We start from the raw sequence: 24,479 nt of genomic DNA on the forward strand, positions 1-24,479 counted from the left end.
ATACAAGGGCTTGTCAGCACACACTCAGGCTGATGATTTTAGTCTATGCTATAGGAGTTCATGTTATGAGCTTTTTTAATGTATATAAATAAATAAACTTGGGACTTTAAAATCACTTTGTGTTATCCGAACTTTGTGTTAACAAAATTTGTGTTAACAAGTTTCCACTATAAAAAGCACTGATGTCACCACCAAACTTGAGGTGAATCAAAGTGTAGTATAACTTACCACCCATAAGATTTGATGATATTTAATTAGCATCCTCATGATATTACATGTGCCCGCTGCTATGTGTAACTCGCTGTAATTCAACGTCGTTGTCTTCTTTCTTGATGTTTGGACGGAGAAGAGATTGGGTGCCATGATCATAGCCACATTATTTAATGACATCTTGTTGTCAGACTCATTGTCTACTATTTTCCCAAGGAATTTGAGGACTAGCTGTTAATAAAAATACAGATAAAACCATGTCAGTGATGAAAATCCTTAATATTGAAGAAGTGGAAAAGTAACAAGTTTGACTTGCTAAAAGGGAAAGCTAATGAAAAGGATGGTCCTTTACATAGTTATTTTTAAATTGGAACATTTGTGACACAGTAAATGGCATACTCTTGTGAAGACCACAGCAGCGCAATTATGCGCCATCTGACCAAGAGAGAGTTACATTAAAATATGGTGATGCCCTCACAAGTGGCTGATATGCACCACTTAATCAGTAATCATCCAACACACATTTTATTTCATACAGAGTAATTTTTCAAATACAATTAAATTTTGATGATTATGATTTAAACGTTTGATCCAAACACAAGGAATTAATTCTTACCTCAGAATTTTCTGATGGTACAATTAAATTTCATTAATGTATTATAAGGTCAAATTTTCAACTACTGGATGACTAATCTAAACTGAAAGAATAAGAATTGCAGCAAATAAATGTGTATTCTTACTTTGAGTGTGGCACGGTGAACATCGGGTAGTACTAGTACAAGGAGATTGAGGCACTGCAGTTGTTTCCGTCTGTCTTTGATTTCTGGTGGAAATGTAATTATCAAAGTAAATGAATAATGTTGACAAGCTATATACTACATACTGTCAATAGCATCACTGTTATACATACATCACGGATGGCTTAATCAAAATCTAGATATAATCTCTCAATCCACTTCAATATTAAGTTTTACAATTCACTAATAAGAAATTATCCACAGATTATGCAATATTTAATCTAATTTCTACAAAAACTTTGGTGAAGGAATATGTGCATTTCAAATGCAACATAAAGCTTAAATAGTAACATATGTTTGGATAAATGTTGCTTCCAGAACCATTTCCGTTAAGAATAATTATTGTCACAGTAAGCTTACTCTGAAAGGATATCATCATTTTGGGAATGTCTAATTTCATGAAATATCTAATGTATAGGTTGTTTATGGTGAAACATTCATGTTTTATCATATCATGGTAGATTAGTAGGCACTATGACAAGAAACTATAGTGGAAGGTAATTATTATCTCTTCAGTCAGCATGGTTAATTGCATTCATTGCACTACTCAATCACAATTTCTCTTTCAATAAACAGCTCATTTGTGACACAGAAGGATTAGATTTTGTAAATTGTTTGTTTTTTGGAATGCTCTTATTTCTCGCAATAATATTTCTATTGTTTAACTTGATATTGTTTCCTCCTGGGAGCTCCTTAGAAATGCAATAAACAAACACATAAACAAACAAACAAATAAAAAACAATCATCCATCTTAATACTTACTCTCAACAGCTGCAAAAGCATTGACATAATCTAATGTTAACAATGGTGTCGGTAAGTCCCTCATCCACTGCTTTAACAAGCCTACAACATCATTGACTCTCAAGTCATCAAACCGAAATTTACCATCGTAGAATCTACTTTCTGCTTCATCACGTAGTTGCTGTAAAACAGAAGCAAAATAAAATCACAATTACATCAATGATTTCCTGTAAATGTTTAGGATATGGTTATAATTACTTGACCTGTAGTAACTATAATAGAGAACAATAACTGTCTTGGGCATTTACTCATAAATCAGGTACATAATGACATAAAACGTAACCTCGTAATACATCATATCCGACAAACAACTTTTTTTATAGATTTATGTCAAAAGGAAAATAAATACAAGCTATCTCGTCAATTTGTTTGGAGTACAACTGACAAGCCAATTACTCAGTCAAGTATAGTACCATACTATAAATCATAAATAACTATGTCTCATTAGAGATTGCTATGATCTGGACTAGAAAATCAGATTTATGGGAAACTTTTATATCCAAGCCACAAAATCCTGACAAGTACAGTACATTAGTATAAATTCACAAGATACAAGACCTGAGACGAGCTAAAGAACTAAATGCCCATTTTCTTTCAAAGGGGTCAGTTCAAGCCACAATTATAACCCAAATAGTTCACTATAAATGTATGTGCATGAACCAATGTCAAGAACACTGAAATGACTGTGTATTAATGATTTTCTTGTAATATATGTGTATGTGCGAACTTGTGATGCATGTATTTGCATGTAAGTATCTCCCAAAGAAACCCAAGTGATAGTAAATACCCCTTACAAAGTTCACTTATTACTTGTATGCCTTATAAGGCTAAAGCTGAATTTATAATCGCACACATGCTCTGTGTGAGAAAACCACACCGCTTTTGCACACTTATCATGCATGTGATTTGCTTTTTTGCAAAAGCGATTGAGCATCAGCTTCAACCAAGCTACAAGTGGAAATTGATGTTAAACAAAAAATCCAGATACTTTACACATCAAATTCAATATGGCCATTTAAAAGACATAAAATCAGTTGAAGTTGATGAAAGGAAATCAATTGACATTAAATGACCCAACTCCCAGGCTCCCTCCCAGTGGGACATACAAACCTCTTCAGCCTCTGGCCAACAGAAACCAGGCCTATCCTATGACACTCATAGACTTGCACTGTATTTTGATTCAATTTCCAGCAAGTGATGTCCGCAAGCTAACAAGTATTTTGGTTGCCATGGTAATAGGATTTACCTCACAGTGCAGAAGGAAATTATTAGGACTTGGATTCATCCCGGGATCGACAAGAGAGGTTATGTTATGTGGTGCATTCAAGACAGCTTCCAGAAGAGCCTAGAGAAGTCTATTGATGAGATATATTTTAGCTGATATGGGACAAGGTACACACCCTACACTCATGAAAACATTGGATATCGTATTCATTTTTTACTTAAAACAGAAATGAGAAGAGCTTCTAGAAACATCCAAGTCAAAATATACCACTGTAAAAACACAAATTAAAAGGCAAAATAAACAGAAGCAAACAAAAATGTATTTCATTCATATATGTTTCAATATTCCTTCATCCATATACGGAAAGAAACCCATGCCTTCAACCTTGCAATATTTCCATGTAACCAATATCACCAATAAATGGGAGAGTAAGTTTGAAGAACTCTCCCCAATTATATGTTCACATAATTATACTATCAAGTTTTCACTAACATCATCAGCTTAATTACTAGTGTAAAAACACAGTTACTAAAAACATGGACATCTACAGACACAGACAATTTAAAGAATTCTCTCCAATAATATGTCAGCGTATACAATAAAGTTCTCACTAACATTGGCTGTTTTACTGGTTATCATTAATGTATATATGGAGGGTTGTGTTAAAATCATTTCTCATAATCATTAGCTTTACTACAGCTGTCCAAATTACAGTAACAGTATACCTTCCCTTTGCACTTTATAAGAGGTGACAGTTAACTGCTGTAAACTACCATTCACATGTTATATATTGCTGTCTTTTGATACATTAAAACCCATCAAATTTCAATCAAGATATTCACCACTTTTTAAAAATTTACAAATATAAACTGTCCGCGTAATAGTAATCGTCAATGACTAATGAGTGTGATGACAATGTAAGGATATGTGAACTCATATATCGGTACATTTTACTGAACATGCAGTCAATCCCATTGAGCATGTCACCAAGCAACATCAGCATATAAGGTTTAATCAAGTCCTGTGTCAGAATCAGCACTCATCAGCAGACACAGTGCAGTGTTTGGTTTTAGTTTTCCTATCATAGGATTCATCACTCTTAATGTCGGCCCAACCCTGTTACTATATTATAATCTGCAAGTAATTCTTGACATACAGGAATAAGACTGGCAAGCATCTTTTAATGTTACATCCAGGCTACTCTGCTTACTGCCAACCAATGATAATAGATTTACCCAACACAATCAGAATTGCAACTAAGGCATTGGCAAAAGGGAAAACAAAACCAGCAATGTGCTAGTTTACCCAAAGAGGCCTAATTAAGGAACACTAATTAAGATCCCAAAGTGGAAGTGGATTCTACATCCTTCAAGAGGAAGGAAAAGTGTCAACTTTAGTTTGCATCAGATGTTGATGAGCGTCAAAGTTGATCTGAGAGTGATCTGTTGAAGGAAGATAGTGCATGGGCTGCACATCAACATAACGACAGCTAATCATATCAATTATCTTCCCACAATGTGATGCCTCTTTATTTATACTACTTACTGCCTGAAATAACATTACTTTATTTAACTTTGCGAGGAATAGCAGCATGGATACTGATATTGGACTCTGTCATTCTTGACATTTGCTTAAAAAGTGTGAGGAATATTAATGAATCTTAGCTCAGACTTTGAATGGACTATGGTATCAAACTTAATGTGATTTCAAAAAAAAGTATGCTGTTTATGGAAATAGAGCTTCTTAAAAATAGCCATTCATTTTTTTCACACTCAACCCCAAATCCTTACACCAACCTCACCTTCAATAACTTACCTAAACACAAATACCAATCCTGATATCCAATTGTCTAAATACATCATCCTAATCCTAATATAAAACCCATCCATATCCTACGTGCAAGTCTAAATAACTTAGTTTCCTAGTTCTTACTCTGCAGGACCTGTGTTTTCTGAAACTAAAATGATGAACACATTTGAGTGGTTCTCAATAGGCTCTACAAACTTAAGAGACTTTCACAAAACTATGAAATTTAATGATATTACTTTACTATTATGTATTCTTTGACACTGAGCAGTCGATGTGTTCTTTTGGAAAGCACTGTGGTCCTTGGAGGGCAATATATAAATGCTTGGTTGTATTGTATAAAAAAGGGCAATATATAAATGCTTGGTTGTATTGTATAAAATAGGGCAATATATAAATGCTGGGTTGTATTGTATAAAATAAGGCAATATATAAATGCTTGGTTGTATTGTATAAAATAGGGCAATATATAAATGCTTGGTTGTATTGTATAAAATAGGGCAATATATAAATGCTTGGTTGTATTGTATAAAATAGGGCAATATATAAATGCTTGGTTGTATTGTATTAAATAGGGCAATATATAAATGCTGGGTTGTATTGTATAAAATAGGGCAATATATAAATGCTTGGTTGTATTGTATTAAATAGGGCAATATATAAATGCTTGGTTGTATTGTATTAAATAGGGCAATATATAAATGCTGGGTTGTATTGTATAAAATAGGGCAATATATAAATGCTTGGTTGTATTGTATTAAATAGGGGTGATGATCAATATTTGTTGTTTATAGACCAGCACATTTACAGCTAGACATATAATTGTTTTCATATAATCCTTGGTGTAGATTAGTCATGCAGTAGATATAAAACTTTCAGAGCCTATAGCACACAGTGTCTACCTTTTTGAAAACAATTCCACTCATCAATCATATATCACATTAACACTTCTCAATTCATGGTAAGTGATATGACCTAGTTTCAAACATAATTTCTATACATCTTAATGGGTGCTATTCCAGGCTGATAATGCAGCTAATCCTAGTGTGGTCCTGTAAACACGTATGGGACAAAAGGGGAAGGAAGCCTAGTTTGGATTTGTACCTTGATAGGGAACTAGCTTGCTTTACCTGCACGTAGACAGCCAATTATAACTGGTTAATTATCACCCACACCCCACAACAGAGGAGATGGAGATCTCATGACCAATTAACTTAGGGATTAACATTGACCTCAATGTCCCCGCGTAGAGTAAATTTGATTTCCCACGGACTGACCACAGAAACTGGTTCAGTGATCTTGACGTTGTTGATGGGTCAAAGTATCAAAAGGTCAAATGCACAGATTTACAATTGAAATAGTTTCCATAAATTCATACAGGATTCATTTCTCCCCTATCTATGCTATGCTGCCATACAGAAAAATGGGCCTAATAACTGACCCCATTAAGGCTACATGCTCTTTTTGGTTGAAATTTTTGGCGGGAAATAATCCCACACAAATATTAAGTAATCTTTTCCCACAACTAAATATCATAGTCAGGAAATTAATGATGCATCTGGTAGCTTAGATCATAACTTTCATATACTTAAGTTGCAATTATCCCAGAAAATTCTTGATTTGTTTTTACAGAGTCTTGAATTGACGAGGTTTATAATCAAAAAACGTCACTCGGTGTATTTTGAAATTCGAGGCCATAACTCTTCTCAAATTAGCCCCAAATCATAATCTATTATATACACAAGTAGCAAACACCAATGGGAATAATTGGACGTTGTTTGCGGAGCCTAAATTTGATTTGATTTTATTTCACAATATTTCTAGTGTGAGAATTTTGACCTGTCAATCCCTTTTCGGATTTCGCATCTGAATTCATTAAAATATGATATTTTGAATAAATAATGAGTGCGATCTGGTGACAGCCAATATTTTGGCTGAAAACAGTCCCTTCCTATCATTTTTTAACAAAATATGCCTAGAAATTACGGACATGACAAGTATAATTGGCACAGCGAGGAATTGAAGAGAGCTATTTACTGTGGGGTAGGCTATTGGAAGCTATTATGGTACCAGGCATGTCAAGCAGATGCATGCATAAGGGCGGTATATTCAAATGCTATTGTCTGGATCATTGAGTATCGATCGCGCAAGTAGGCTTATACACGTAGGGGTGTGTTGTCGCTCCCCTGGTTTTGACATAAATTACCAGGACGTCTTGCATGACCCAGCGTTTTTATTATATTTATTAGAAAATTAATCGTCGTTTATTACGAGTCCTAAGAGTCATACCAGTTCAATTCATTAAAATTAATTTGTATTAAATGAAAAAACAAACAGATAAGTAGAGTCCAATGTCTTACTATGACTGTATTCCTACCAAAATCTGCTTTTCAATACACTAGAAACGTGTTGATATGTATATCTTTGAAACTCGTCAGACATTAACCACAGGTACCGCCGTGGCACTGTGGCATCGTTTACTGTTCAGCATCCATATCGGCAGTGGTTCGAACCCTGGTGTAAATTTTAGTATTTTTATTCCTTTTACTAATACGCTGTGCCGTTTTTCAAACACGCCCCTGAATGAAATTCATGGGCAAGTACCCTTAAGAATGTTTCTTTTAGAATGTTTTACAACTTTTCCTGTATCTTCCAATTATTGCCTTTTACACACATTCTAACAAAATGGTTACACAATCCCAGGGTACAACCCTAATCAAGAAACCAATGAATCCAACACAGACATGTCACCTTACTGACCAGACAGGACATTCTATCTTGACAATGTCCAGATCATATCAGAATTATGCCACACACTTCCAACTTCACTGACGATACTTTGCACACCTATCCATATATGAATATATCCTTGACCAATGGCTATTAAGGAAATGGTTATACTCTGCTATCTGTCATAAGAAGTCTAACATAATTGATTTGAGATTTGACATTGAAATGTAAAGCAACAAAAACAGGTGTTTCACAGACAGACAGAAGGTAGACAGAGAGACGGATAGACAGAACTGCATGTCCAAAAGAAAGAAAGTTGTTCACATTGTTGGTGTACTCACCATACAGAACTTTGTTTCAACAGCTCAATTTAAAACAAAGGCACTAATTCAGGCATAGAATGAATAATATTCTAAACCCTATTAACTAGTTTTAAATTCCTGATTTGTGGTTTTGATGTTCTTCCTTCAAATATCATTATGCTTAAGACTTATTATGAATATGGTACATGTTAAACTTCCATGTCTATGCTTGATTTTACTCTGTGCATTCTTTGCACTCCAAGTAACATTAATTATCTTGTTCCTTTATACTATGTAACTTTGATGGCCTGCTTGGAAAGCAATGCTTGCCACTGAAGCTATATAACTTTAGTAAAAACAATCAACAAACAAACTTAACCCCATGAGAACTACATGCTGATTGGCCAAAAAGAAGTTTTCATTATCAATTGGACCAATCGTCAACATTATTAAAATAATTTCACCATGCAAAAACATTGGGGTGAATTATTTACAAAGCTCCATTCTAATTGGTGATTAAAGTAATGATATCATATACTAGTAATTGACCAATCACTCAGAGGCAATGTTAGTAGTGCTCAGGGGGTCAAGACAAAAACAATATCAATGAGTAATTTTACCTTGACTCTTGCTGATGATCCAGGAACTCTTAGCACACCTTCTTCTTTTAAACCATTTTCTTCTAAGTAGGATACCATCTGAAAAGATTATATAATAATATTTTGTTGGTAAATGACATAATGAAAACTACAATGGCACATTCCGTTATCATAATGGATCCAAATGCCAATGACAAACTTGATGCCTTATTTGAGGGTTGCCCACAGTAACATATTTGAACAGGTGTTTAGTTGTAACTTTCAGCTTTGTGAGCTCATATCTTTACCTGAATACACTAATTAAACATAAATTCAAAGACATTTCACTTGGCAAAAATATTTACTAAATATAATCATGGGCAAGTTGAGAACCATAGCAACTGGTTCAATGTGGGCCAATGAGCAATAAAGTTAAAAGATGAGCCCTAATATAATGTTGTGGCATCCATCAATTGGGTGATGAGTGATTGTTAGAGACTGATGTATTAAAAGTTCAAGTGACCACTGACTGAGATGATACATTGAGAGATACATGGCTAAATCTATGGATTACAGTTGATAGAACATTGGAGTCCCCCTGTCTGATCATACGATTAGCTGTGCCAGTTTAGCATTCGTCAATGACTGACAAAATAGCAGATAATGACACAGAGGTATTGCATTAGTAAGTTAGGAATACAAAATAGTTTTAAAATTGCTACGTTTTGAATGTAAAAGAGTTTTAGCATTGCCACAATATCATCAAACTAATGTTAAAATCTATACTTCTATTAAGAAATGCAGTTAAGTATCTTTTGATCTTGTGTGCTAGTTGGAATGTTTATGTGTTTCTATGTTCCAGTGTACAATTTGCATGCCTCTTCCCTTGTTGATACTTGTAACTTTAATTTGTTAAATTGCTAATCTTTTCAGACATACAAGCCTGTTACAAAATGCTGAACTTGTAAATTTGTGAATAATTTAAGCTTCAATGTTTGAAAGATGTGTAAAAGATATAAAAGTACCGTATTCGTCTGAGTATAGTCCCACGTTCGAGTATAATCCCACCCCATTTTTCAAAAATTTCAGAAATTGTAAAAAAAAAAAAAAAACATTTTTTTTTAAGTGTTTTTTCGGTTTTGAGTGTCCCTGGACCTGACCTCGATGCTAGGATCATTCATGGTTGACCTAAAAAAAGGTCATCCATGAGTGATCCTAGCATCTAGGTCTAGGTCCAGGACACTCAAACCGAAAAAATAAACTTTAAAAAAAAAAAAAAAAAAAAAAATCAAATCTAACCTAAATTGTACACTAATCCTTAAACGGTGTATGTATGCATGTATAGTACTATTTTGCATGTGAGCAAATTCATATCAAGAGCTACTAACTATATAATAAACCCAACTCTGAATCCTGATTGTAATTCATCTGTCTCTTTTCCTAATCATAAGCTTAAATCTAACATCTATATCTTAACACACATATCTTAAGGCCTTTATTGGAATTTGCACACCACATACAGTCATGTTATACCTTGCCAATACATGATCATGAGTGAGAGAGTGAACAAGGAGAAGAAAGAAATGAATTTAACAAGGGAAGATCTAATAAAGAGTGCTGATTTGTCCTCGTTATCAGCATCCATCATTTACGGATTTCACAAAACTTACGGGAAGATCACAAGATAGAGTTGAGTGATGGTATTCACACCTTGTGTTAGGTGTGTACTTGAATCTAATTGCAGGCACCTTAACAAGGCTGTTAATATTAAGGTTAGCTTGTTAGACCTTGTGATATGTCCCCCATTAGATCTCAAAGTTGTCATGTCATTCATGTAGCTGTAAACTGATGATTGATGTAGCTCAATGCAGGTTACAGGTGAAAGGAAATGTTCACATTCAACTTTTTTGACAAAATTGTCCATATCTTTTCATGTGAATAGTATAGTTCATTAGCAGTGGACTCAGTGGCAGAAGGGGAAATGTGTGTAACATAAGCGTAATAAACTCAATATCTCATAAAAAAAAGTGACATCCTGTGTAAGCTAATGTGCATTGTCAAAAAAATCTCCATGAATGATGGAATCCATGACTATTCAAAGAGTGAGTGCTACATGTTGCTTGTATAAATGATCAGTAGGCAGTGAGCTTGAAACATGATATTAGAATCTTAATCTTTCATTTTCTATTCAACTGTATGAATGTTACAGTGTTCAATGTCATTTGTAGGAAACAGGTGCATGTTGTGTATGTAATTACTATACAAATAGCATAGACATCCCTGAAAGCTATTGTGAGTCAGAAAACAGATATATATGTTATATAACTTTAATGCATAAAAGTCAATGTGCTTCAGGACTAAATACAGACTATTTGCAACAGATTCTGCAACAATTGCACAAGTATTGCATGAAGAACCAGACAAATATTGATGGACTTTTATTAATTTTTATAAGCAGATGTATAAGGTGTTTACAGATATTTTGCATTCTCACAAATTGCATTCTGTGATTTTTTGAAAGAACTTCACTTGTTTATCTTGGCGAGTTTTTATTTCTATGGACTTTCAAATGACTGGATGCATTAAACAGGCCAACCAGTCTCAATCCCCTCCCTATCTAACCTATATTCTCAACATACAAATAAGTTAGAAGGTGGATAGAAAATAGGCCAAGTGATGTCAATCACTGGTGTCCTACTGACCAAGTAATGTGTTATGAGTTAAGTCACCTATTGTCTTGAGCATTTGTATTGTTGCAATTTATTTCTGTAAGATTTGAGTGAACCATATTATACTTCGTTCAACTAATAACAGGCAATTTGTCTTTTGTTACTGCAAGCATCAATCCCAAATTACACTCACATACACTCACGTCAAAGCATGTAAGTCACGCAATACACAAAGCACACTTTACGCAGATACTACGCCCAAATGTGTGTATGCCATTCTATATCAATCCATGATGTTACAAGTCTCGCCTATTACGAGATTTGAGTGACAGTAATCATGTTAAACTTTGTTCAACTCATAACAGGCAAAAATTATTTGTTTTTTGTTACTGCACGCATCAATCAAGTCCTAATTGACCTTTACAATCAATTCCATAAGCCTTTGCGCTTGGACTCCTGATATCTTCACCTGATGTCTTGCAGATGTGGGTACATGGTTAGTGATTGTGAACATCGTTACTGCACATTTCTCCACTGTGAGGTGCGCAGTAACAATGCTATTTGACATGGGCATCAGCGTGACAACATCAGGGGTCCAAGTACAAAGGCTTACGGAATTTACCGAAAAAGTGAATTTACACATTGACAAAAAGCATGTCAGTCAAGCAATGTGCAAAGTGCAGTTCACGTAGCTGCTGCACCCAAATGTGTGTACAGCATTCTACATCGATCCACAATATTAGGAGTCTTGCCTTTTATGAGCTGAACAAAGTATATAAGAGTTACCTGGTGAATGTTTACTCTCTATACATAACATGCAATGTGTTAAGCCATTTCCTTTATAGCCATTCATATCGAATGTTGCAATTATTGCAATTGCTATAAGATTGACATGGTCTTTGTTTAACCCCAATACCAGTAATGTGCAATGTGTTATGCATTTCCATTCTGGCAATAGATGGCATTGCAACTGATTTGATACCCAAGACATATCACATTACAGTGTCTCCTGTATACTACTAGAAACATATGGAATCAAATGAAATGATTGATGCAAATTTGCCCACATAATCATTTTGACCTGCAAAGGGTCATGTAAGCTATATTTAGACGCATATCGCACAAGTTGATCCACTCGGAGACTTAATTTGAATTTGATTGAATTGACATATACACAAAAGTCAAATATAATAATGAACAAAGGGGAGGGGAATGAACATTTCATGTGACAGCAAACCCGTGTTTTTCTCAGGGCCATGCTCTAAGCTTTTGCCAATAATTTAAGAGTACTGGCTAAGGAAAGGAGATATCAATTATAACATATAGAGTAATGAAGTAAGATGCTTCTTCCACCAAATCCAGATTTTCTTTTTACCTTTTGTAAGAATAGCGGTACATCTGTGTCACTCTTGAACTGTCTGTCATGTTCCACAACTGTTGAAAGTGGGACACCAAAGATGCCTTCATCTGCAAAATGATTGAAAATAAAAGAGATTTATTATTTGATATGGATTTGACAAATTCCCCTAATATGTTGTTTCCTGTTCTTTTCTGCTTCATTTACAAATCTTGACAACTATATTCCTAAGGCAATAAGACGCAAGTAAGAGATTGAAACTCTACTAAACAGCAATAACCTTTACCTTCTAATATGGTCAAAAGATTTTTTGTTGTTTAACATTACTTAATGCACATATTTATGCAAGATTCATCATCAGCTTAGTTCTATAATACATAGCACTAGTGTCCTTACTATTCTGTTATTCAGATTTCCTTTTACAAATTAAGCGTACTGTTAGCCGTCCAGCGCGTATTATTTTGCACAAGGTCCAATGCACACGCTTGACGTTGCGCGCGTATACGCGATGGTTAACGCTGAAAAGGAACCTTGGAAAAAATTATACATCACCATTCTTGTCTGCTTTAATGTGTGACATCTCATTCGGAAGGATGACATTTATTGCCTATTTGCAATCTATCTATACCTTTATTACTGTCTTTTGGACTCAGTTTTTAATTGATTTATATGAGACATTTGGTCCATCAAAATAATGCTAATGACCTTTGACATGTTACCTTTGAACTTCTTGCGACTGGATTTCCTGAGTGAGGTATATGAGAGATTGAGTCTGTCAAAGACAGCAGTCAGCTCAATAAGACCTATTTGCCGTACTCGGCCAATATCTTTGGTTGATAAGAAATGTACAGGGGTAACGCCAAGCTTGTCTCGGGCAATGGTAATATTCTGCAAAGAAAGATACAAACAATCAAAAGGAAAGTTATAACACAAAGTGCACAATATATTACTCTCAAATTGGCTATTCTCTATATGGACCACAATTAATACTTTGGTACTCAGCATATCACTTACATACTTGACAGAAATTCATTTGAACGATTACTTTAACAAATTCCAGATTTTGACTTGTTAATTCTAGCCCTATCACTAATCATAATCCTAACCCTAATCCTTGACTCTATTCCTCTAAGGCACATGGTTATAAGTGCATTCTGGAGTTATGCCCAGATATTCCTCATTTCTGCCACTCAGCGACATCTGGTCTACACAACAACCATATTATGATTGGACTTTCCGTTGTTCATGACACATTAACAATATTTACTGGCACATTATTCCATAATAAATAAACTCAAATGGAGTCATAAAAAGCGGTACCACACATTACAATTGCACATTTTTGGTTTTATTTCTATTCCAATTTGACATTTGGATAATGCCCAGAAGAGATGAATTTGCAAAAAGTGTGCACTTTTATGATGATCCAATCATTGTGAATATCTCCGCATGCTAGGTGTGGATATAACACAGTAAGTCTTACCCCTACGCACATAATTGAATTCAAGGAAACTGACATCCATCAAAATAATTCATTCCACATGAAAAGATATTTGGGATGATAAGATTTCTTTGGTGCATTTATTCCTAAGCCTTGTATGTATGATGCACACTTATCTGTATGTGACCATTGGATTGCACACAAAAATAAATTTGTCCTAATTATGACCAAAAACATGTAATTTGGTGAAAAAATGAGTACTGGACTTGCTTGTGTTGTGATAAGTTACTGTTTGTTTTATATAATGACAATAGATCATATCTTGTAAGGCATGGATGCCAATAATAATACTGATACAACAGACGAATTGCCACACTGTTGTGAAAATACATGTATATACTGTAAAAACTGATGTCCAGATCTAGCAAACATGAAACCAACATGAATTCTTATATCAAGATAAATATTTTCTTGAGAATGATATGAATCATACTCTGACAAATGTCCAAATCAATAGAAACTTGCTGGCAGCAATGGATACGATTGTTGAATTCATCCATGGACGGAAGCTCAGCAAATTAATCAAATCCTCTACTGTACCTACATCTTGGCTCCATTGAGACAAACACCAAGAACAAAACACAAGTCTTTGCACTTTACTTTCCCTAATGCCATTAAAATCTTTGTTTACTAAGACTTTTGATCCTACCATGTCTAGTTACTTTCAAATTTTATGGTTGATAGAGTAATATGGCAAGAATGGATTGCTGAAAGAAAAGCAATTTCCTGAAGGCCGGGTTATTGCCAAACACTTGACTGTTGGGTGGACATGTTCCAATGATTAACTATAGAATCTGTACAATTATGAGCTCAATGTCTTGGTATACAACCAAAATACATGGTCAATTGTATTTAACCTAATTTTTGATATGCAACATGATCAAAGGACAATCAGACATTTCAGTTTATGATGATAGAACTGGACTATTTTCTCAGTCCCGTCAACATCTAAATCATGTTGTTTTGCTTTTTCTAGTTATTGTAATGTGCTTATCTAAAGGGGAAAACTTCTGTTTGACTAAAATCTTCTCAATTCTGTTATTTGCTTCATAGTTTTTACTTTTGCAAATTAATTTAGGTTTTTAAGAGTATAGGTTCAGTACACGAACGGAAGCAATTTGTTATACACATGATCTATAAATGTTCAAGGAGACTTAGCTCATGATTTAGGTTGTTATTTTGATAGATCAAAATAATCATCTTAATTAAATTGAATTGCTCCCTTCCAAGGAGCCTACTAGTCTTGAAACCAAACCCCCAATTAATGTCAAAATAAGGGAGTAACATTCATGCATAATTAGAGTGGATATGATGTCCCTTAATGCATGACTCAGCAATAACTATCAACACCTGATGCCATTTTGTCCAAGTCCATTTTGAGAACGTGACAAATACACAAAGTTCTTGGATTATATTTAGCTACAGTACAAGGCAGGTCATTTTGATCATCATGATACAATTATGCTAAATCGTAATCTGGTAATCAGGACTCAGATTTGCTCTCTCACGCTCCATTTTTCTTTACTTTAGTATTTTTTCATCTTAGTAAAAACATCAAACTGGTCCATCGTACTTAAGCATGTTTTTCACACCTATTATCCATGCATCTACTATCTGTTTGTCACTTCTAGTATCATTAAATAATTGCTATAAGACAAACAAGTGATTATACCTGTCTTTATCTGTAATGTTCATCAACGTCTGTGGTAAGGAAATGACCACAATTAAATACCCTGGATTCAGGAAATCAATTACAGTATAAACAACAGTATGGCAGATCATGATGATGATTATGCGTCAGCTATGCCTGCTGTAGACTAGTACGACAAAGCACACCGTTAGTATAATAGAAACGTGTCGATTATCGTTACTATTATGATTTGTGGTTAAGAGGCAAGTTGCAAGGGATTAGATTAAAAAACAAGATTTATCGAAATTTACATACATGTGATTTGTGGTTTGTTTGTATACAAAAAAGGTTACTTGCAGTGTGTTTGCCATATTATTTGACTCTAATAGACCTGTTTTTTATCGAACAAATCAGAAGATTATGAAGCCTTTTCACTGCTAGGAATATTTATGGGCTTCATAGATCCATCCCCCCCGGCCACCCCCCCCCCCTTTAGTTATTCCTACTTTCTTTCAATAATAAAGTATTTAATGCTGGTTTATTGTAATAACAGCAGTCCCAATAATACTGATTTCTTCATAGTTTCTACTTTTTTGAGTTTGTCAGTAGTTACATGGCCTCAGCACACTTAATGAGTACAAATGAGACAAAATTAATTTTACATACTTGACTTGCTTCCTTGCTTTCTCATATTAATTTTTTTCATTCCTTCATTCATTTTTACTTGTAATTTGTTAACTATTTGTCTTTCCTCCTTGCCTGAAAACAGTCTAGCACTTTACTAAAGGCAATCATATTACAAAAAAGCGTTTTGACACAAATGTTAGCGTGGGAGGCACTTTCTAAGGTCATTGAATTGACACAATCATGTTAATTGTTGAACACTCAGCATAGGGGTGACATAGGGCATACATCCTTATAGAATTGTGTAAAGAGATTGACAGGTTGGGAGCAACCTTATTGAGGGGCAAGGAAGAAAAGGAAGGGTTGTCTGTGGTTATTCAAAAGTTAAAGTTCAGGCCAAAATTTGAAATGACATTGAGATGGCTGTTGCCATGAACAATTGTGAGGCTTGGACATTGTTGAATTACACATTCTTAAACACTTTAGAACAATCCTGCAATCTGATTGGTTCTTACCTGTGTGATATGACACGATATCACACGGGTCAGCGTGTGTGCATCAACGCGATACGCGTACTCGCTATTTGAACCAATCAGAGGCATATAGCAACAATGGGACTGATCGATTTTAAGCCGTAGGTAGTTCCTTGTAAAATGTAGGATTTAATTTGATTAAAATTGGTAATACTTACGATATTTCTATTTGAATTGAACTGTTTAAGAATGAGAATAAAGGTATTGTTTTTAGCTGCTGTGGTGCATCTATCGTCTCATATAACATATACGACATCATTATTTTTGGCGTAAAACAACTCGGCTTCGCCTTGTTGTTTTTACTTAAAATAATGATGTCGCCCTGTTATAATGAGACGATAGATGCACTCCAGTGGCTAAAACCAATACCTTCATTCTCTAATTATAAATTATTCAATTTGCTTCAAAGTACCATTAAAATTATTTGTTTGATGTGAATGATTATAACATAGCTGCGGTCATATCTTGATATTGACTGTGCTTGCTGGCATCAAATCTGTACCTGATAAAGCACTATGTGATGCAACTGGCCATGTTAACAACCTTTCACTACTAACACATGCAGGTATTCAACTCTGTATATTTTTATGCAATGCACTAGGTGTTGCTTTTATTTCTAGCTACTTTCTATCTTGGGCCATTAGCTTGACCTATAAATAGAAATCTTGTGGTATCTCAATGCCTAGATAGACAAGGTCAGTCTACTGCTCAAGGTTGTTGAACCGATATCACTAGTTTCCTTTTGGTGTATAATATCAAAACTTCATTGTTTTGTTTGTAAACCAATTGGTTTCACTAACTTGGTAAACAAAACAATCAATTCAGAATGTCCTGCTGGTTCCCACAGCACGTACATTAATTGGTATGTGTGTGCGGTGTGTGTTAGTGTGTATGCGTGATGTATATGTGTTGTGTGAGGTTGGGATGGGGTGGGTGGGGTTGGTGGGATGGGAATATGATCAATAGATAGAAGAAAAGCAATCACAAATTGATGCAGTTAATAGATCACCCATCTTTCAACATGTCATGAATCCCTGCTCTGACATGAAGTCTGGCAGTATAAAGTCTTCCTAGAATCTCTTGAGGAAGATTATCTAGCAGCAGGATATATGGCATTTCTATAGGCTAGTCTTGACCATTCATCACTGACCATCAGTCATTATATCATGGTTTGTTTTGATACTAAGTACAGAATTTCCACAGGGCTTGCTCATCTTGACCACTCATCACTGAACTAAGACCACCCATCATCTATCATGTTTTGTCTTTGTAAATCTAGGTACAGATTTCCACAGGGCTCACTAGACTGGACATGCATCAAGGGCATGATTAACTTTGGCAATTAAGCAGACATATGTTGCTATAATTGTTATGACAAACCTAAGCCTTGGCATTGGAAGGCGCCTACCCACTGGATAGGACCAATGCTTGGTAATGGATGGCGTCTGCCCACTGGATAGGACCAATACCAGGGTTTGGAAGGCCTCTGTCTACTGGATAGGATCAATACCTGGTAATGGAAGGCCTCTGTCTACTGGATAGGACCAATGCTTTGTAATGGAAGGCTTCTGCCTTCTGGATAGGACCAATGCCTTACAGATGTTCATCTTAACAGAAAGAAGCTGTTCCCTGAATCTACTAAACAGGATATGTACATCAACACTCCATAAATGACTACCAGTGTCACAATCTCAATCGCCTAGCTGGTTGGTTGCAAGGTTGACTGCACACTACTGGAATATAGCTAATAGTGGACAAGTTGAGGGACAATATATTAAAGTGAAAATCTATTGAGCACATTAAAGTGAGATACTGTACAATTAGGGATTCAATCATGTTTCACCGTTGTTCATCACCGTTTAACAACGATGCGGCGCGTCGTCTGCGTGGTTTACCACGCAGACGCTGCCGGACGCAGTTGTTAAACGGTGATGAACAACGGTGAAACATGATTGAATCCTTTCAACAACGAAAAGAAGCTAAATATCGTATAATTCACGATTATTTTACGAGGAATGTCAGTTAATCATTGCCACTCAGCCTTACAAAAACTTTGATGATTTCTCTTTTGATATCAGCAATAAAACTATAGAATTAAACGGCAATGTTTAGCCGCTATCTGAAAAATACTGAATTCAACTTGTAAGCTGGCATACGCACAAAGGTTCCAGGCATGACGAATTTTACGCTCTCGCGTAACGCGTAGTCTCGCTCGCGTTCGCGTATACGCTACAGTAAAAGTGTGGGTTCATCACGGTTTAACAACGATTGGCTCCTGTACAAAGGTATAGGAAGAGTTGTTGAATGTGGTTTAAACTTTGTGGTTACATGTATAAATTAAGGTTTTTTAGGATATTAGATCTGCATACAGTATAGTATTCCCAAGGAGGTTTTGGTCAACATTGAGGAAGTCCTTACTAATGTTTTCATCCTTCTGTTCAAATAGCGCTGACTTTTACCTTAAAATCCAACTAGGGCTCCTATAAAGCACAAAAACTAAGGCACACTTGTGACCTTATATTGATGCAATCAACCACACTTTGCACACACTTCCATTGATCTCTTCTCTCATCTGGATGTATACAGGTGTTCTATATATGACATCACCACAGGTGCAAAGTAAGATCCTGAAATGACCAGGGATAACGGAGATAGCACTAGCTGAAGACAGGTCACTTTCCCATAGCATGCATATAGTGGTCACGACAGGATGGGAGGACTCGCAAATACGTCAGTGATATATCAACATACATCTCATGAACTTCCATCAGATAGAAAGAAATCTATATCAACTGTGCATGGAAAGATTGTGGAATATGCGCAAGCCTGATCTGGGTTTTTTTCCTCAAAGTCATAGCCTTTGCACAGATATGGAAGAAAGAAACTCTTTCTAATTAATCCATAAAAGGTTGTTTCTTTAACAAAATGGGCACACCTAATAACTGATATTGTTATGAGCTTTGTGTGGGGGAGAGGGTGCCTGTTCATGTGTATGATTATGCAGGTGTGTTTGGTGGAGGTGTGGGTGTGTGTCTTTTTACTAACAATAGTGCAGTACAAATTTAGATATAAAGTATTCTCTATGACAATCCATCAGATATTGCAATTTACTGCTTCAAATCAACAAGCACAAACTATGCCATTTATGACTGATTTCTATTAACATAACTTTCCATATGGTCATTATGACCAGGAAATACAGAGCTAACCACAACGACAAGTGCGCTGCATGACATACTTGACCTATCCTACTTAATTTAAGGAAAACCTTTATAAATTATCAAGCAGAAATACAGTACAATTGCTTGGTAATTGGTGACACACCAATCAAGACTATCTTGATATCCCTTCATTCCTAACTCATATGTTTGACAAGGGACAGAATTTCTCTTTTCGTATTAACAGGAGAAAATAATCGGTCAAGGTTGCTGACACACACAATGATCATCATGAAATTTAATTGATTCCTATTCAGTGGCAGATCTATTAATGTTTTAGAGCCACCAGCCATCAGGCATAATCAGTCTACTTAAGACCAGACAATTGTCACTGTCTTTCAGAAGTGTGGCCCTTATTTTCGGCTTGAATTGGAAAAGGGTGACATTTTCATAGATTGTCCCTCTTATTTTGATTTGTTTACATTCAACCACAATGTGGGTTTTTCTTCTATAATACTATGGTTACTATAATCAAATATATCTTAAGACTCAAATTATCTATAATCTGATATAAACATCTGGGCAATTAGATATCAAGGCAAATTTGCTACAGTTACATCATCAAATTATCTTACCAATCCCTCCCAAATAATCTATATAGGGCAATACGTTTGATAATATCAAGATATCAAAATTTTGAAACCATTATACCCTTGACATGCGTTATCCTAGTAGCAAATCCTAACTGATCGTACCCATGCCCATCCAATAGCCGTCATAACAGATTAGTAAATATAATTGATATTGAATCCAAGCATACCCAATCAGGTCATCAGAATGGTAACCTAGTTGATGCTGAGTTACTCTGACAGTCAGGTAGATAGATTTTCCTGTCTCTGCGAGTTATCATCATTATGGTCAGTTTCTTCAAGAGGATGCTTCCAATCTAAGATATTATCTCTACCTTGTGATGTAGATGACCATGGCATGATATTGTTCATGAATCAATTAAGTCTTCACAAGGGTTCCCGAAATGAAAGCAGCTCTACACAATTAATTGTAGCAATTAAGTCCTTTATGATGAAACCTCATCAGATATGAACTCTCTCTCCAATAAGATGTAGAAATCAACTTTGAATCAAATGCTTTTATTCAAATAAAACCATTCAAATGAACTTTCTTTTTTAAGATATTGTAATATATTTTAACTTTGTCAAATCATCTGGGGCTATGTTACTGAACAAAACATAATGCACAGGTATTCTCGGTCCTGTCATGCATTATCAGTATGATAGATCTTACAACACTTGATGAGAAACCATAGTGTAAGCCTTGAAAAACGATGGTCAAAGAAACATCTGCAAGGGTGATGATCAAGCCAGAGTATAAATTGGCAAGTTAGCGGATGAATCTGCACACAAGCTAAGTTATGCTAAACATGTGATGTACATTTGACTATCAATTCTATGACTAAGATTGTCAACTGAGATAGACATACAGCACATTAAGCAATGAGTTGGAAAGGTATATGGCATAGACTGACCTGGTCTGTAATGCATCAGGACAAGTTGGTAGGCCAGGCAGGCAGCCTTTAATACAAGGCCTGTGATAGAGACTGACCGTGTCTATCATGCACAGGACAGGTTGGCCAGCCAGGCAAGCAGCCTATAATACAAGGCCTGTGATAGAGACTGACCCTGTCTGTCATGCACCAGGACAGGTTGGGAATCCAAGTAAGCAGCCTATAATACATATACCTTCAGGTGAAAGGAAGGACAGTGAATAGCATAGAGGACCCAAGAGGTTCTTCTTTGTTTATAGTATGGAATTATTTTAGGACTGAAATCCCTCCATAGATTCAAACATCTTGAAGCAATCAGGAAACATAAATCAAGAATATTGATGTCAGTTTGTGGTCACAGCTTGGGGAATGTGACTTCATTCTTATAACACTAGTATGTTGGCTATAGCAATCATATTATCTGTGCATTACATACACAAATCTTGTAGTTAAGTAACTACCAAAGAGTTCAGACTAGGAGAGTGCCCACTCCGCCATGCTTGCTTGTGAAAGGGAAATAGTGTACCTCCAATTCATCCAGATGCAAATTATTGTTCAATTTTGGAACTTCAATAAATGCATGAGGTCCATCATTTCTGCCCCAATGCAGGCCAACACACTAGAGCAAATTTCAAGGCAAGTTGGTGTATTTTAAAGTAAATTTCTGGACAATATCAGATTTCATCAAGCAATTAAGTAAAAGTTGACCACAGTTCTAGCCACAATCACAATTTATCAATGATACCCAAACACTGCATATACTTGACGTAGACTTGACTAGCACGAAAGGATGTCCACATAAATGAGGAAGGACACTGGGTAATTTGTATACAAAGTTGGATTGTCCAGTCCCTTATTAAAACACACCACAAAGGTTGAAAAGGTCATAAGTGGAAATACAACATAAAGTCTGGTTTTTACCAAAATTTTGTCTATAAAAAGATACTGTGGGTACTAAGACTTAATGAGATAATATCTTAATAAGTGACCGCATGAATAGTCTGCCCACAAGCTGTATGATTTGCAAATCTCAACTCGATATCAAGTTGTCATAATATCAACCACAAACAAGATTTATATGTTGATTATGCCCAGACTTATTATACTGTAACTGTAATATACTGAGGGCAAAGCCTTCCCTAATGCTAATCTCATCATAAGCGTTTCTTTAATCAGACCTTATCCTTCTACCAGTCCTATCCTTGATCATAATTCAACCCTAAACCCATGCCCATCCCAAAATAACATATGCCTAATACTAAAGCCTTGAGGTGGTATCTCATGTTTAAAACACTTTCAATGATCTATTTAAAATCATTAAATGTTGATTGATCTGACTGCTATTCAAATTAATTAACAAATACCTTTTATAACAAAATTCCATTCACTGCTCATATACATGTGTAACTCAACAGAAATCATGGATCATATTGTCTTCAAAGACATAGGTGGTTTCATGAATTTAGAACCCGGTTCATTTGGATTGGTTGCAAGATCACACTTTTAAGGCACAGTGCAGGGTGTGCATGTACACTCTATGGTAATATCAGAACCAGGTTCACCTATAGGCCTACAGGTTAATCCAGATTAGAGTGAGCCACACCCATATAGCAAAATCTCAGAGGATCAAATGCAGAAATCCCACAAGGTATTAAGTTGGAATTGCTCCAAGAAATACAAGATTAAACAGTGCCCAATAAAATATAATGTACACACATTTGGCATCAAAAGCTTCTACCAATGGTGCATTGTGGGAATGCTGCCAATTCTCCTCTGAGAAAGCTTATATACTCACAGGTAATGTAGCGGACAGACTCTTAAGGAGATCCTCTTGTCTTACTATTGTCTCTTCTACTGCATGAAGGTCCTGGTTAGCAAAATAAAACATATATACACAAGTGATGCTTTGTTATTGAGTCAGAGATGGATAAACAATTCTAAAAGGATAAACCCATATAAGTTGAAATCACTACCACACCCCAAATTTAAGTACATATCCATTATTTGCATATGAAAGAGAAGCCTGAGAAGAGAAGCATGCAACTGAAATTAAATAAGTTCTTCAGATTTGGAGAAGCACATCAGGCTAGACCTCACTTCTTCACAAATACCCCCCCCCCCATACATATGTATGTTCACATGCATACAAATGTATAATCTGTACACTGGCTTAGTGACTACACTATGTGGTTAGGACAAGATCTCTGCAGATACTAAGCTTAGTGATTCACAGTTGTATTTAACAGTATACAGGTAAACTTTAGATGAACCAGAGGAAATCCACAATCACATTGAGGGATCAATGCTGACATCATAATATGATTTACTAATGTTGAATCTGACTGTGTCTTGAGGAATTCATCGTGTTCACCATTCTTGACACTAGGCTCCTCAATGGGCTGTGCATGTGAAGCTCAGTACTTTAATTCCTATAATTATATGACTTACTAATGTTGAATCTGACTGTGTCCTGAGGAATTCATCGTGTTCACCATTCTTGACACTAGGCTCCTCAATGGGCTGTGCATGTGAAGCTCAGTACTTTAATTCCTATAATTATATGACTTACTAATGTTGAGTCTGACTGTGTCCTGAGAATTCATCGTGTTCACCCTTCTTGACACTAGGCTCCTCAATGGGCTGTGCATGTGAAGCTCAGTACTTTAATTCCTATAATTATATGACTTACTAATGTTGAATCTGACTGTGTCTTGAGGAATTCATCGTGTTCACCATTCTTGACACTAGGCTCCTCAATGGGCTGTGCATGTGAAGCTCAGTACTTTAATTCCTATAATTATATGAACTTACTAATGTTGAATCTGACTGTGTCCTGAGGAATTCATCGTGTTCACCCTTCTTGACACTAGGCTCCTCAATGGGCTGTGCATGTGAAGCTCAGTACTTTAATTCCTATAATTATATGACTTACTAATGTTGAATCTGACTGTGTCTTGAGGAATTCATCGTGTTCACCATTCTTGACACTAGGCTCC

General features: G+C 35.6%; 1 protein-coding gene across 2 annotated transcripts in view; it reads right to left on the bottom strand.

Moving 5' to 3' along the window:
* Positions 1 to 24,479, bottom strand: part of LOC140149214 (rho GTPase-activating protein 18-like) — a 113,225-nt gene that overhangs the window by 14,054 nt on the left and 74,692 nt on the right. For both annotated transcript variants that reach the window (XM_072171432.1, XM_072171433.1), the window contains 7 exons: positions 23,279 to 23,350; positions 13,196 to 13,364; positions 12,495 to 12,586; positions 8,493 to 8,570; positions 1,771 to 1,930; positions 951 to 1,033; positions 229 to 441 (listed from right to left, as the gene is read on the bottom strand). In XM_072171432.1, the coding sequence (XP_072027533.1) occupies positions 229 to 441; positions 951 to 1,033; positions 1,771 to 1,930; positions 8,493 to 8,570; positions 12,495 to 12,586; positions 13,196 to 13,364; positions 23,279 to 23,350 (867 nt within the window). The remainder of the gene's footprint in view (positions 1 to 228; positions 442 to 950; positions 1,034 to 1,770; positions 1,931 to 8,492; positions 8,571 to 12,494; positions 12,587 to 13,195; positions 13,365 to 23,278; positions 23,351 to 24,479) is intronic.

The sequence above is a fragment of the Amphiura filiformis genome, chromosome 3 (assembly GCF_039555335.1).
Source record: "Amphiura filiformis chromosome 3, Afil_fr2py, whole genome shotgun sequence".
NCBI lineage: Eukaryota > Metazoa > Echinodermata > Ophiuroidea > Amphilepidida > Amphiuridae > Amphiura > Amphiura filiformis.